The sequence below is a fragment of the Antrostomus carolinensis genome, unplaced genomic scaffold (assembly GCF_000700745.2).
Source record: "Antrostomus carolinensis isolate BGI_N321 unplaced genomic scaffold, ASM70074v2 scaffold2321, whole genome shotgun sequence".
Taxonomy (NCBI): domain Eukaryota; kingdom Metazoa; phylum Chordata; class Aves; order Caprimulgiformes; family Caprimulgidae; genus Antrostomus; species Antrostomus carolinensis.
The window spans coordinates 90,221-104,561 of NW_010296177.1; the positions used below are offsets into that span (position 1 = coordinate 90,221).

The 14,341-nt window shown below is 35.2% G+C and overlaps 1 protein-coding gene across 1 annotated transcript in view; it reads left to right on the forward strand.

The window, feature by feature from the left end:
* LOC104532872 (estrogen receptor) overlaps positions 1-4,964 on the forward strand; it is a gene marked incomplete at its 3' end in the record, with an annotated part of 63,250 nt that extends 58,286 nt beyond the window's left edge. Inside the window, exon 4 of the mRNA XM_010178187.1 lies at positions 4,629-4,964. Within this exon, the coding sequence (XP_010176489.1) occupies positions 4,629-4,964 (336 nt within the window). The remainder of the gene's footprint in view (positions 1-4,628) is intronic.
* Between the last annotated feature and the right edge of the window lie 9,377 nt (positions 4,965-14,341).

Here is a 14,341-nt window from a genome sequence, read left to right on the forward strand (position 1 = left end):
TGTAGAAAATAACTATTGTGTTTTTTTCCCTGCTGCTATTGGAAAGTTATTTGGAATTCCAGCAAAACTGAAATGGAGCATGAAGAGATGGGTTAATAAATAGGCTGAAAGTGAATAGACTTTAAAGTGACAGGTAGATCCAGTTTCCACACCCACCCCTTGCATGAACAAGCAGAGTGAATGTTGTGCATATGGGGGAAAAAGAAGATGAAAGTCTTTTGCATTTTTGTATCATGTTAATGAAAATAGCACAATCAGTATTCCAGATAGCAGGTGGGTGTTGCAGATGACAAAAAGCAACAGCTGTTGTGTTTAGGATTTCTAGAATAGTGAATAATAGGAAGGACATAAAAATATCTTGTCTGTTTCAGTTTTATCAAATAACCAAGTTTTTTCAGTCTTAGTGCCAAGAAAAGTTTATTGGGTTTTATCAAATCTGTTCCCATTTATTAAAAACAATAAGTGTTCTTGATAAAAATTTCTATAAGATTTCTAATAATAAAGAAATTGAAGAATAAATATATAAAGCAGTTCATGGGAAGCATATTTAAGTAGAGTAGAATTTGAGATTATACATACATCTTTAAATCTAAAATGCATAATTCTGTGGTTCACACCAAGCAAAGTAAATTTTATTCTATTTGTTCTCCTCTTCTTCTTCTAAATATTCCTCAATATTTTATATAATACTGAAGATATGAAGGTGTAGTTTGTTCTTAGCAGTAGGTAGGAAGAAGCTGGCTGTTGGATGGTTGAGATTTAATATTCATCCAACACATTCCTACTTTAGTATTTTATTTTATTTTTTATAATCTGGAATTTTTTTTTTTTTTTGTTTTACTTTAACTACATGTTGGAAAATATTAGACAAGTGTTTCATTTGTTTAACGTCGCCTCCATGGTCCATATGCAACGTTAATGCTGATCAGGTTGCACTGATTGGATATCTAATTACTCAGCAGTTTTGAAACCTGCCTTCATATCTAAAAAGCTGACTAAATTTACATATGAAGCTTTATAAAACTGCCTTTGAGAATCTTGACACTTTGAGTTTAAAATCAAATGGAAATTGTTTTAGACCTTTTGCAAGATACATAGTACTTCCATTTTTGGTAGAATATTGTTTCTTGTATCATTTGTCAAATCAGATTCCTTTATTGGCCAAACTGTGGAATCAAAATTAATGCATTCATATATTTAAAAAAAACCTTACAGGATCATTGTGCTTTTGGCAATGAAATTGTAGCTTGATAGAGTTGTCTTTTTTGGGATTAGTGACTGTGCATCACTATTATTTCTTTTTAACAGAGATAAAATTTGATTAAGGTGAAGGAGATTTGGAGGCACCTGCATTTTTCAGTGAGATACTCGCTCCTATTTGGTCCAAGAAAATGAATAATAAAATCACTATGTTGCTTGTCCATCTAGGTTAGGTGAATAGTTATTAGTAATTTCTATAAATCTCTAATCAGTAAGGTACTTGTACAGATTTAAAGACCTTTCTGTCTGTCATCATAAAAGCTGCTGATGTGGTGTGGAAGGAATGCATACTCTTACTGATTTTTTTTTTCAGATCTGGTCACTGCAAAATCCAGTGTAGGTTTACTATGTTTGGTTGGTTTTTTTTTTGAATTCCAAAGTAAGAATATAAATATAAAATTGTGTGGGGCATCTCCTCCAAGCTGGTTATGTTCAACTTTACTCAGTGCACCTTTTTTTTTTTTTTTTCAAGGTGAAGAAGAGCCAATGGGTAGCTTACAGACAAATTGAAAACAAAACTATTGGTCTTATTTAAAATCTAGTTGATTTGTAAGCAGATAAAGGTGCTTACATTTGCCACCTTCTCTCTATTATGTCAAATTCTTATCATATCCTTGTTTGACTTATACAAGGCAGGCCCACAATAAGAAAAAGCAGAACCAAAAATATCCTTTCTGATCTTCCAATAATCTATGCTGTACAGATTTAAGACAAAGTTGCCTTATTTGTATTTATTAACCCTTAATGGATACTTTTCTCTGTGAAATTTGACCTACAGCTTTCTAACATATATCAACTTCTAGTGTATTAACGGTTTCAGCTTTGTTTCTGCATGGTGTGTAAGAGCACCTCTTCTTGTCTGTCCTGAACCTTGCATGGGATAGCTTCATTTGATACTATCTTGTATCAGAAGAGAAGCGTCAGTGTTTGGATTATCCATCTTCTTGCTACTCCTGGTTTTGTAGTCTTGCATCTGGCTTGCAGGCCAAAACTGACTTAGTTAATTTAGCTATTTCTTGCACCAAACTTGTTTCATGCTTTGGATCATCTTGTTTTCCTCTTATTCCTTTTCATTTTTTTTACTTCCCTTTTTAAGGTAGAAAGAACAAAACTGCAGACAGTGTTCATTGTAGTCTGCCTCACGAGTTAATAAAATCTGTGATTTATGAAGATGATCTGTCCTCCCTTCCTTTCCTAGTATTTTCTAGCCTTCTATTTACTTTCTAAACTAACTTATCTGATGTTTTTATAGTATTATTCTAACCCCAAGATCTTGTTTCTGAATTATGTCAGTTTTGAGTCCACGTATTTGTGAGTATGTTGGAAAGTACAGGCATCATGAATACTTTTAACTCTTCCAAAGGAAATTGCTAGATGGGCAGCTGTGGAATCTGGGATGTGAGAAAGTTAACAAATGCATTAGTGTGTATGAACCATGTGGTTTTGTTCACATGATTATATCTGCGTGTTTCACAGGGCAATTTTAATTAAAAATCCTTACATTGATATAAAGCATGCAACAGAAATAACTGTTACAGATAGAGCATGCATGCTATTGAGTATTGCAATGAAGTAAGCTACTAATGAGAATAACTCCAGGATTGCTTTTGCCAAAATAAGTCCTGCATATTTTTCTTAATAGCAAGAATCTCCTCCTCTTCTCCCAAATAAAAACAATTTAGTGGTAGGAAAAAATGGCATTGCTGAATGAAAAATGGGAGCAGCAATGCACTTGGGACTTTTGGCTTATAGCCAGTTTAATGAATGGGAAAATGTAGAAAGGTTAAGTAATAGGAGTGATGAAAGATTTATTGAACTCATTTTATCTGGAAAGATTAATAGAATAGAATCAGGAGGCCTACTAGATTTTGAATGAATTAGATGAGGAGTGCTTAATCTTCAAGTACTAATTCAGTGAAAATATCACCATATTCAAAGAAAGGCAAACACATGTGAAAGATCCTCTCTGTTCCTTTGAGACTGGAAAGGACATCTGCTGGTATGATACAAAATTTTTATGAAGGAATATTGGACGTGAGATTAAGATGTTGCTAACAAAGACAGGGAATCTAAAGGTTTAAATTTTTGTGGTGTAACAAAAACTGAGCAAAGATTGTGTTTCCCACTCCTCTACCCATCAAGAAGACCTGTACTGGTTGCTTGCAAGTCCCAGCATTTCTCAAAGCTGTGTTTGGTGGTTTGGTTTTGTTTGTTTCGTTAGTTTTTAATTGTTCTCTTTTCTCCATTTCTTGAATAGTTTGCCTCGTTCTTCTCTATAGAAACTTATTTTTCTTTGGTTTTAAAACTGGGAATAGTGCTGCTTTTCCATATTGCCTGAGAATTCCAAAATAAGCCCCATCATAAACTGCCTTCTTCTTACAGTTCACTTCTTTGTGCGGTTTCCTTATTGCTTGCTTGTCCTCCACTTGATGATTGATTTAAGTTTTTAACTCAGTCTCAGAATGCCTGTGACTCCTCCATTCAGAGCCAGACTTAATCTTCACTTTATGGTTGGAGTCCACGTGGGCTTTATCATTATATTTTTCTTGTAACCTTACCACAAAGGGAGATTTTGTTCCACTGTAAGGTCTTATGTTGTTCTAACTGGTGTGGCTGACTTGATAATATCGCAAGGTTCAGGGTCATACAGTGCTAAGCACATTGCAGAAATGTGCAGTAATGACAGAAACAGTTTCTGTTGCAGTTATTACAGCCTTTTGACAGTAGGTCTCCCACATTATATTCTGAGGCTACAGTTATCTTTCCTTTTCTTACTTCTGTTTATCTACTTATATGGCATCCTTTATTGCTGTATGCGCTCATCTTATAATGGAAACTTTTTTTGATATTTCTTTTGTAATTATGAAGATCACAGGCTCAGGAATGAGATGATAGGATTAATTAAAATAATTGGTGAACTTGATTGAAACTTTCTTGGATAGTTTTTGAGAGCTACTTCTGTGAACCATCCGGCCCACCCACATTATTAAGTTGTCATTGATCATTTATAGAATAGTTGTCTGCTGGAGATTGGGATATATTTTGAAGTTTATACTGTAAAGAAATATTTATTTCTGATTACTGACTTCCTTTTGTGGGGCTAAGGCAGTTATACAATGTCCCTAATCTAAACTCTTTTGTAAGCCCAACTGATCGGAATTTTAGGAAGGAGTGCACTATTCCTGACGCCATGCTTTTTAAATAGATTTTCTCTCCAACTACTGATGTAAGATTCCATATATAGGAAGAAGTCTTCAAAAAATAAATCAATAATTAATGCTAACAGCAGCTGCTGATTGGCTGAAGCCATGTGTATGTAATACATATGTTTGGGGAAAGGAGTTCATTATGTTATTGTGTGTCTCTAGGAATCCGGAAAGACCGCAGAGGTGGGCGAATGATGAAACAAAAACGCCAAAGAGAGGAGCAGGATTCCAGAAATGTGGAGGCTTCTTCTACAGAGCTGCGAGCTCCCACCCTTTGGACAAGTCCACTGGTGGTTAAACATAACAAGAAGAACAGTCCAGCCCTGTCCCTGACAGCAGAACAGATGGTCAGTGCCTTGCTGGAAGCTGAGCCACCCATAGTTTATTCTGAATATGACCCAAATAGACCATTCAACGAAGCCTCTATGATGACCCTGTTGACCAACCTTGCAGACAGAGAATTAGTGCACATGATCAACTGGGCAAAGAGAGTTCCAGGTAAGGAAAAAAAACCCCAGTGGACTACAAAAAACTTCTAGCTGACAAACAAATAGGAAAAAGGCATACTGGTTTTCACACTCCATATTCTAATTCCATGCAAATTTTGCACTTATGTAGAAATACATAAAAAAATCACAAATTTTGTGTTATATTTGTTGATAAAAAACTACAGTGCAATGTAAATGACTTTTGAAGAAAGATTTATTCAAGAAAAGATATTTCCCCACACTATAGAATGTTGTACAATTTTTGAATGCAAATCCTTTTTTCAGATAAAACCCAGCAAAATAAAAGGTATAAAAAGATCATTAAAAGTCAATTCTGATGTATTTAGTCTAACCAAATTATGTTAATTATTTAGATCCCTATCAAAGAAAGGATTACTGTCATGTCTGTAATGTAAATCATAAATTCAGCACCACTACTTGAGTCCACAATTATTAGTATTATTTATTTAATTGACAGTTTATCTTTTTGACCGTAAATTACAGGTCTTCCATGAGTTTTGGTTCCGAGCCAGAATAGCAATTTTTTGTACTAAATTTTTTTCCTACTGGAACTAGATGGTTTTTTTTCTTTATCATTTTGGTGCATCATGGTTGCTGAGCTCTGACCCCTCTTTTCTGTAAAGGAATTGCAGAATCGTGGGAAACAACATTTTTGATTGAATGTATGTTACACATTCCTTCACATGGTTTAATTAATTTATATCAATAAATTGAGAGAGTAATTTTGTAATTAAAGTTAATAATCTTTTAAAATATGACTGCTTTTCATAAGTTAACATTTAAATGTTTATTAGAAATTTATTGCACCTGCTGTACTTTTAGATTTGTAAAAATACAGGCATACATGGTAATTTATACTTTATAATTGACTGGGATTCTGACCTCTTAAATTTTTACTGTAGCCATTTATTTCATTAAAATTATGTAGCTGCATTATGCAGGGATGTTAGAGAACACTACCACAACTCTCACTCACATAGTGTATTACCTCAACAGTATTACACCTGGGTTATGCCATTTTTCTATTTTCCTTCATTTAAACTTGGCAAGACTTTTCCTGGTAAATCAATAACCCATAAAATCTGAGACTTTTCCAGACCTCATGGGTTCCCTTTTCACCACTTTTCACATGTCACTTTGTGGGCTCCACCTATGATCAATGAGAACCTGTGTGTGTTTCATTTCTCATCGTATCTTATAAGAAATCACCAGACAATTTTATTCTTGACAAAGTCACAGTGGTTAAGACCTGATCCACAGTCTGTTCAAGTCAAGGACAGGTTCTTCTGTTAGTTTAGGTGTGCTTTGAATCATGCAATTTCAAAATTCTTTCAAAAAATTAGCATATGTCCACAGTGTTGAAACTATTCATTATAAAACCAGCTAAATTCAAGTTACTTTTCTACTGATTTTAGGGATATAATTAGTCTAAGTCTGTTAAAATCCATTAATCTACATTCAACATGGATGTATCACATTCTAAACTCATTACGTTGTCCAACTGGAAACATTTGATTTTGATAATTAATGTAATTAATGAAAATGTATTTAGATATAAAGAAACACTCTAAGGGAACTCAGATCTGTTTTTTATTCAGAAATCTCTCTAAAACTGCTTGTCACAAGATTATTACATCGGTGAGGATCAAAAAACTGCCTGGTTTACTAAATACATCCTTTATTTCCTAAGCAAGCTTCTGAAATTTGGAAATCAAATATACAAAGTTATCAACAGTTTGTGCATATCCGATGTATTTTACATTTAAAGAAAAGTTCCTGTGAAATGCCGAAATAGCTCCTAAGGATAAACTAAGCCAAATGACTCTATGTATATGCATTAATAAGTACTCTAACAGGTGAATTTTTCTGGTTAACTTTGGTTAAAAAACCCCCCAAAATCCCTTCTCAGTCATAATTTGCTCTTTAGGCACTGTACAAACAATCATGCCAAAGGCAAGTCCTAAAGTAGGAGAGATAGAATATAATAGATTGGGGATTCTGAAAGTGCTGGACACCTTGGTTCTTGGTGTTGTGGCTTGGAGGACGATATGCATGACCAAAAGCAGAAGTTAAAGTATTTTAAAAAGTTGATATAAAAAGAATTAAGGCCCTATTTTTACCTACTTCTAAAATTGGGTCCTCTGAGAGTAGGAACTTAGGGTGCTTAAATCTTTTCTTTGGATCTCTCATTTGGTCACTAGAAAAGGTTGAGTGTTCTTAGCTGCTGATGTTAAATCTTAGAAGTGCTGATCAAAGATAGGGCCTTTGATTGGATTGTTTACCTAAGTTTTCCTCTGCTGGAATGTACTGGCAATAAATGTATTAAGAGAAAAGTGTCTGGCAATAGAAGTCATATTTTCACTTCCACAGGATGTTGCCTTTGAATACTCCATTTTTACTAGGAATTACGCAATACTGCTTAATTAGAGAGGATTTTCATATACTTTATGCATAAACAGAGGAACTGAATAACTTTTTCGGTTAGGTGAAGAATTTTGTGAAACAGCATTGTGCGGTTCCACTCATTTATTTTCAAAGCTAATTTACTGATGTTTCAAGCTTCAGAAACAAGGGTGAAAACATCTTTTTCTAAAAAGTGAATGTGTTTTTTACCAGTAGAGAAAAGCAGTTGCAGGAAATGGCCTCTCCTATGCTCAGCTCTCAAGCCCTGGAAGCATTGCACAAGTTCATTTAGCTAAATGCAGGCACTTAGCTGGTGGAAAGCAAGTAGCAAAGTCAATACAAGTGGCCGGGTTGAAAGCATATTTTTGAGGGAGGAAGAAATTGATACTAAAAGAGCAGAAATGCAATGAAGATGCAGCTTACAAATAAGAGTAAGGACTTTCAGGGACATGTTTGGAGTTTATTTTGCCATGTAGACTTTAAAGAAAAGGGAATGTGTGAAAGCAACTAGTAAATATGTTGTACTGGTCAGCCAGTCTTTCTGATGTTATAAATAGGTCGGCTTGGAAGAAGGAACAGCTAATTAGAAGATGTACTAGATAGAAGTGAATCTATTCTACAGCTAGGGATAATGAAAATTAAATTATGATGGACTATATAGTATAATGCAGGCAGAGATCTATTATAAAGACATACCGAGGACGATCTTCAAAAGAGGCATCTTTGCAGACATGTCCTGATTGGGGAGATGAGAACAGGTCTAAATATTTATTGCAACTTGTACAGCATTAGTTCAAACTTGCTTAAATTGACTCTGCAGTCTTGGCGGTGTTAACAAATTGCTGGGGAAAAGAAAACTTGTGGCACATTTTCATGCATAACCTTAAATGATACTCAGTATTTCAGTATAACATGATTGTTAACTGAGGTCATAACAAAGTTCTCACATGACAATGCAATTCATAATATGACAAATGCATAAAAGCTTATTTTAATTTTCCTTTGAAACTTTGGCCACTGAACATGAACAAAAATCTTGTACAATGTCCTATGACATATACAAAAAATTCAGAATGCCCCACAGGATTTGCTCTTTACATGGCCTAATGTTTTTTTTTTGGCCTAAGTCCTCCTGGATGGGCTCTGTAAGATACTAGTGATGAAGACACCAGCCTTCTGATTACCCCAGCCAGCTGGAATAGCATGCAACTGCACATAAGGTGGGTGCAAACAGATTTACATACACATAGAAATTGAGCCCTTTGCCTTGTAATTGGGACAAATCACTAAAAATCACATGTAGACAACATATCAGCTTAGTTTAATAATTGTTCTATTCATTTCTGAATCATGTATTCCTGAAGGATCTGTCTTTCTATTTTCTTCTTGGTTTACATAACGTCTTGGGGATATAGTACCACCTTTAGTCTCATATAAAGACTTTTTTTGTTTATTGAATTTTCATCATGGTCTTTGATGCAATGAGCAAAAACGTTACTTTGCTTTTCTACAGAAATGCTGATATGTCAAAGGAATTTCCTTATTGTACTTCATTATTCACTTACTGCATATATCATTTAATATCTATATTTGGAATACTCTATTCTCTAAAGGAAGCCAGTATTTTCAATGTAATCGTCGATCATTTTTTTGATCTTGAGATGATAGACATTACAAGCTTATACAGTGAACTCACGGTAGAGAGTGTAGCTTTAAGGAAATTTTGTTGAAAGGGTGAAATCTTTGGCACTGCTGCTACAATCTTGTATAACTATTTACTACAAGTACAGTAGCTGTACAACTTAATAGCTCTAAAATGGTACGCTGGGCATACACGCTTTGAAGTCTTGAGATGATTCACGGTCCTGTACTTATTTTATGGCTTTATGAACTGAGGAGATAAACATTTTGGCACTGATTTTTTTATTTCAAAGCCACAGAAGTTGCTATTTTCTTAAGATATTGTTTTCCTATTTGACCTTCTAAACTGCTCTGTTTGTTAAATTAGGAACAGTGTGTAAAGAGGCCAACAATAGCCACAATTTTACACTGCACTTCAGTGACACCAAACCTTGGAGAAAAAAAAAAAAAAGTCAGCTTACAGTGGAAGGAAAAAGGTCTTGCACAAAAAGTAGTGTGTGTTAATAACCCTTTAGGAGCAGGAGAATTTACAGAGCTGCTAAGTGTAGTGGTCCTCCTGTCAACAATTAATTTACACTTAGCTTAAAAAAAGGAATGGCTTGTAATTCCTGTAATAACTTTTAATAAACCTTCCAAAATATCTGCTTTATAGTCTCTTCTCCTTTGACTAATTGTCTTGCTGTGGAGACCTGTAAAATGTAATTTTTTAAAAAAAACCCCAACCCTCTGCTTATCTGTTTAATCTGTTGAAGTGATACTCTAACTGCTCCCTTGACATCATAGGGGAAAAAAAGAGGAAGCAAAGAGATCTGTAAGCAAAAGAAAAATAGTAAAAAGTATCTGGATCTTACTTTATGGCTGCTTTTTGCTAATTTAATTTCTGTGAAGTTTCAATTAATTACTATGAATGTAAGAGAGAGGAATCAGTCCTTATAGTGGAATAAGGTAATCACCATTTGAATTTGAACATCAGACAGAGAGGTATCATGCAATAGCATGATTACGCAGGGCAGCAGAGTTAAAATTTTGGAATCTCTCCAGGAGTAACTTGTACCCATTACCCCTCATCTTTTCCGTGTGAATCCTTGTTAAAAGGGAGTCTACATCTTCTTTGTAGCCACTCTATGCACTGTAACATGGTCATGAAGTCTCCCCTAAGCCTTCTTTTCTCAAGGCTGAACAAACCCAATTCCATCATGTGAAACAATGGTTTTCTGGTGAGAGATCTAGAGGAAGACACTGATTCTAAAGGACAGGGAGACATCTGACAGAGTTATATACATCAGGAGGTTGTGTCAGACAGGGGAAAGCCAAGGCCGAGAGGGAACAAATCAGCAGAAATGCTTGGAAAGGAACATAAACTTCGGCTGCAGCTATCTATGAGAACAAAAATACAGGCAGTACTTTCACTAGCTGAAGACTGGAAGAAAATGATAGCAGGAGGAAGAAGGATCAGGGTCTGAATAAAAACTGTGATATTGGAAATTTAAGAGGTATCCTAATGCAATGGTTTTCAAACTCTAGGGAGTCCCTAGAATTAGGGATATAGAAGGGGAGATAAATGCATCAAGACTAGGGTTAGCAAGCTTACCAGCAGAAAAAGTAGAGATCACATGCTCTCTCTTTTAACATGTACGTTAACCAGAGGAACCACATGCTGCGAATCAGTCAGATAAACCAGCATTAAGTTCAGCAGCTCAGTCCTGGGCCTCTTACTCGTTCCTAGGGCTCCTGCTGGAGGACATTAACTTTTTCAAGGGTTCTTTGAAGCGGAAGGGTATGGTTGTTGCCTGTTCCCCCTGCCACAGTAAGAGCCTTAAGATGTTTGTTCACTGTCCTTGTCCCATTTCCTCTTCCAAACCACAGTCTTTGAGCTTCATGCCCCACTAAAAAAAGAGTTTCCGGGTAGTGGGGATTAAAAGAATATATTCAAACTGGGTCATTTAATTTGCATAGTTTTTTACTCAAGGCAAACAGAGTTGGGAAAGGAAAAGTAGCTAGAGAACCGCTTTGAGTCTTTCTTTAGAGAACCTTTGAATGAGCTCAGAAGTATATCCTTGAGGGTTTTCTAATGCATATCTTGCAACACTTCACAGTATTTTTTTTTTAATTTTTACTAGATTTTTTTACAAAATCCTAAAGCTAATTCTGCAGCTTTCCAGATTTTATTTCTTTGTCCAGAAGAAGAAAGAGATTCTGAAGAATAAGTCAGGTGTTGATGCCATTATGCGAGTGCATCTGCTTGTATCCCTTTTAGCAAAATACTGTGACCACAATTGAAAGCTCTATTTCATATGCGAGGGCATATTTCATTCAAAAGCATGATAAATGTCTATAATTCTTTCTAATATTACAAAAATACAATGTTAGAGCAAGTTGGAGTGCACTATATTGTCCTCTCATTCACAGAGGTAGTTACTTTACATAGAGAGGTGACTGACAAAAGTTATTGAATCAACCACATTGTCCAACTTTCTAGCCTTCTTGAATTTAGGAAAGCCGTAATAAGGTATAAGATGTAAACAAATGTAGAATGAAAACGACTGTTTTTTACTTATGTTGGATAACTATAGTTGCTCTCTGGGCACAGGATCAAAAGATGCATATGGCTTTTCTTTTAAGTAAATGAGTTCCTGTTAAGATGGAGATGAATGTGTGTAATGTGCTCTGGAAATGCACTTTTTTCAGATAAAGTGTGTTTCATACATTTAGAAAAAAGGAAATATAGCTAGCAGCACTCTTCATAACTTTTATCCAATAAATCAATAACAGTTTGAACCCCAGTATTTCTTTTTAAATGCTGTAATACTTGTTTTCCTAGAGATGTCTTGGTTTCCTTCTCTGTGCTAGTGAATAGTTTGAAAAACAATTAATACAGGCGTCCAAAGCCATCCATTTATTAACTCAGCACAATAATATGTTCTACTGTAGGTGATTTTTTTTAAAAAAAACAGCCTTCTTTAGAGTGGTGAACCTCAAATACTTCTCTCCACCTAAATAACTCTGGAGTGCATGCTGAAATTTAAGTTTCAAACTGAAGAGAAACTTAGCCTGTACATCTCTTTTTCTACAAATACACATATATCCAAATACATTTATTAAGATTATGGAACTACTCCATATGTAAAGTTCCTTATGTACACAGAGGTTTAAAAATCAAGACCTAAAGTGCTATTACAAGACTGACTCTGTTTAGAACTTTCCAGAGTAAGAAATATTGGAGTTCCAAAGTTTTGAATTTTGGGGCTTCCCAACAAACTGTCTCAAAGAACAAATATTTTCAGTAACCAAAATTGACTTACTATAAGTAATCTTGTTTATCTGTTTGTCATATAGTGGCAGATGAGAAATAACACCCAATAGGTAAGAAGGAGCTAATATTCTTTTAACAAGAACTACTTACATATTGGAGTTCATTGGGCATTCAATAACACACCAGTTCATTTGATAATAAAATTTTGAAGATGAAATTCTATTGGTCTTGGCAAACATAGAGTCAAAAATGAGCATCCACAGTAATGATTTTTATACTTTTAGCCAAAACCTAAGGAAATTAAATACTTAAACGGCAATATTTTATCTCTGAAAGAAATAATCCTTTTATAAAAAACATTTCCTGCTATTTTTCTCTAGCTGATAAGTAATTTACACTCTTGGATGAGCATATCTGTCTTAAGAGTCTTCAGCTATGCTGAACCCTGGAGCTTTCCAAGAAACGCTCGTTAATTTCCACTCTAAGTAAACAGTAAGTAATGATCCCTCCTGATTTATTTATTTCTTAAAAATAATTTACAAAAAGAATATGCAATTGTTGGAAAACACTGATGCGATAAGTATGTGCATGCGCACATACCCATTGTTCCCTATTCACATAATTCACATAAATTGGCCCTGTATACTTGATGTTTAATAACTTCAGCCTAATTCTTTTAGTTTCTCTCCAGTACTACATCTTTGAGCCCAATCAACTGTAATTCCAGTTTAGAGGTTATTGTAATATCATCTGTATTAGTTTTCTGTTCAAGTGAGTCATTCACTAAAATCTCACATTAGATATATAGGAGTTTTTAAGATACATAGAAATAATTAGGAAAGATTTATTGCAGGCTTTTTCTGGATAGGCTCTTACCCTGTCTGCATTGCTGCAATGGTGCATTATATGACACATTTGTTATGCAGCTCATTTATTTTCTTTGATTATCTCTCCAGGAAATGAACTATGTGTGTAAAGAGTGTGTTGTTTTGTCTGTGTGTTAGTTATGGAGTGCTGTGAATTTAAGCTAGTGAAAGCAAGTTAAAGCATATCCCACAGTGGAATGGAGAATGAGAAATCTTCAATTGCCTTGTTCCTCCAGGAGTTTTTTCTCAGCTAAGAGTGGCCATAAGAAAATATTGCCTTCTCTCTTCCTTACGGAAAGTTCTGTTCCTTCTAAGAAATGTATCTGCCCACCATGGTCCTCAGCAGGGAGATGGAGATGAATTATTTATCACTGCAGCTAGACCTAAAGCTTCTTAAGGCTCTTGAAAAGAGGAATCATAGAATGGCTTGGGTTGGAAGGGAACTTTAAAGGTCATCTAGTCCAACCCCCCTGCAGTAAGCAAGGACATCTTCAACTAGATCAGGTTGCTCAGAGCCCCATCCAGCCTGACCTTCAATATTTCCATGGATGGAGCTTCTACCACCTCTCTGGGCAACCTGTTCCAGTGTTTCACCACCCTCATCGTAAAAAATTTCCTCCTAATATCTAGTCTGTATAGAATCAAGATCTTGACTTTGCCTCAGTGTCCTGCTCCCTTTCCCCACACAAGACGGGCACTGCTCAGGATGTTGGGGATACCCAGTGACTCTTACAGGTTTCTGGTATTCCTTGTGAGCAAGCTGACCTCAGAAAAAAAGAAAATGCATATTTTTAGTGATTTTTGTCTCTGAGGCTTGGGATTTTTGATTTTTAGTTTTTTTCAGTTAATCCAGTAGGAAGTCATGAGACCTAGACTCAAGGTTAATTATGTAGACAAAGGGAAAAGTACTGTTCAAAATCTCACTTAGACTCTAGACAAAATGTGTTGTGGTCCCTGCTAAATTACATTCTGGAGTGTTTGAGGTGATTTAGAAAATGAAAATTCAAGAAATCTCATTTTACTTGATTCGCAAAGATAGGGAATGTGTCATATTAGGTTAATTAGAAATTTTTCAGAGAATATTACATCATATCAATAACCTAATAATGAAGCATCTTCTGCAACAGCTGCTGTCCCTCAGAAAACATGGCTGCAAATAGAGAAGTGGCTATACAGAATCACAGAATGTCAGAATGTCAGGGA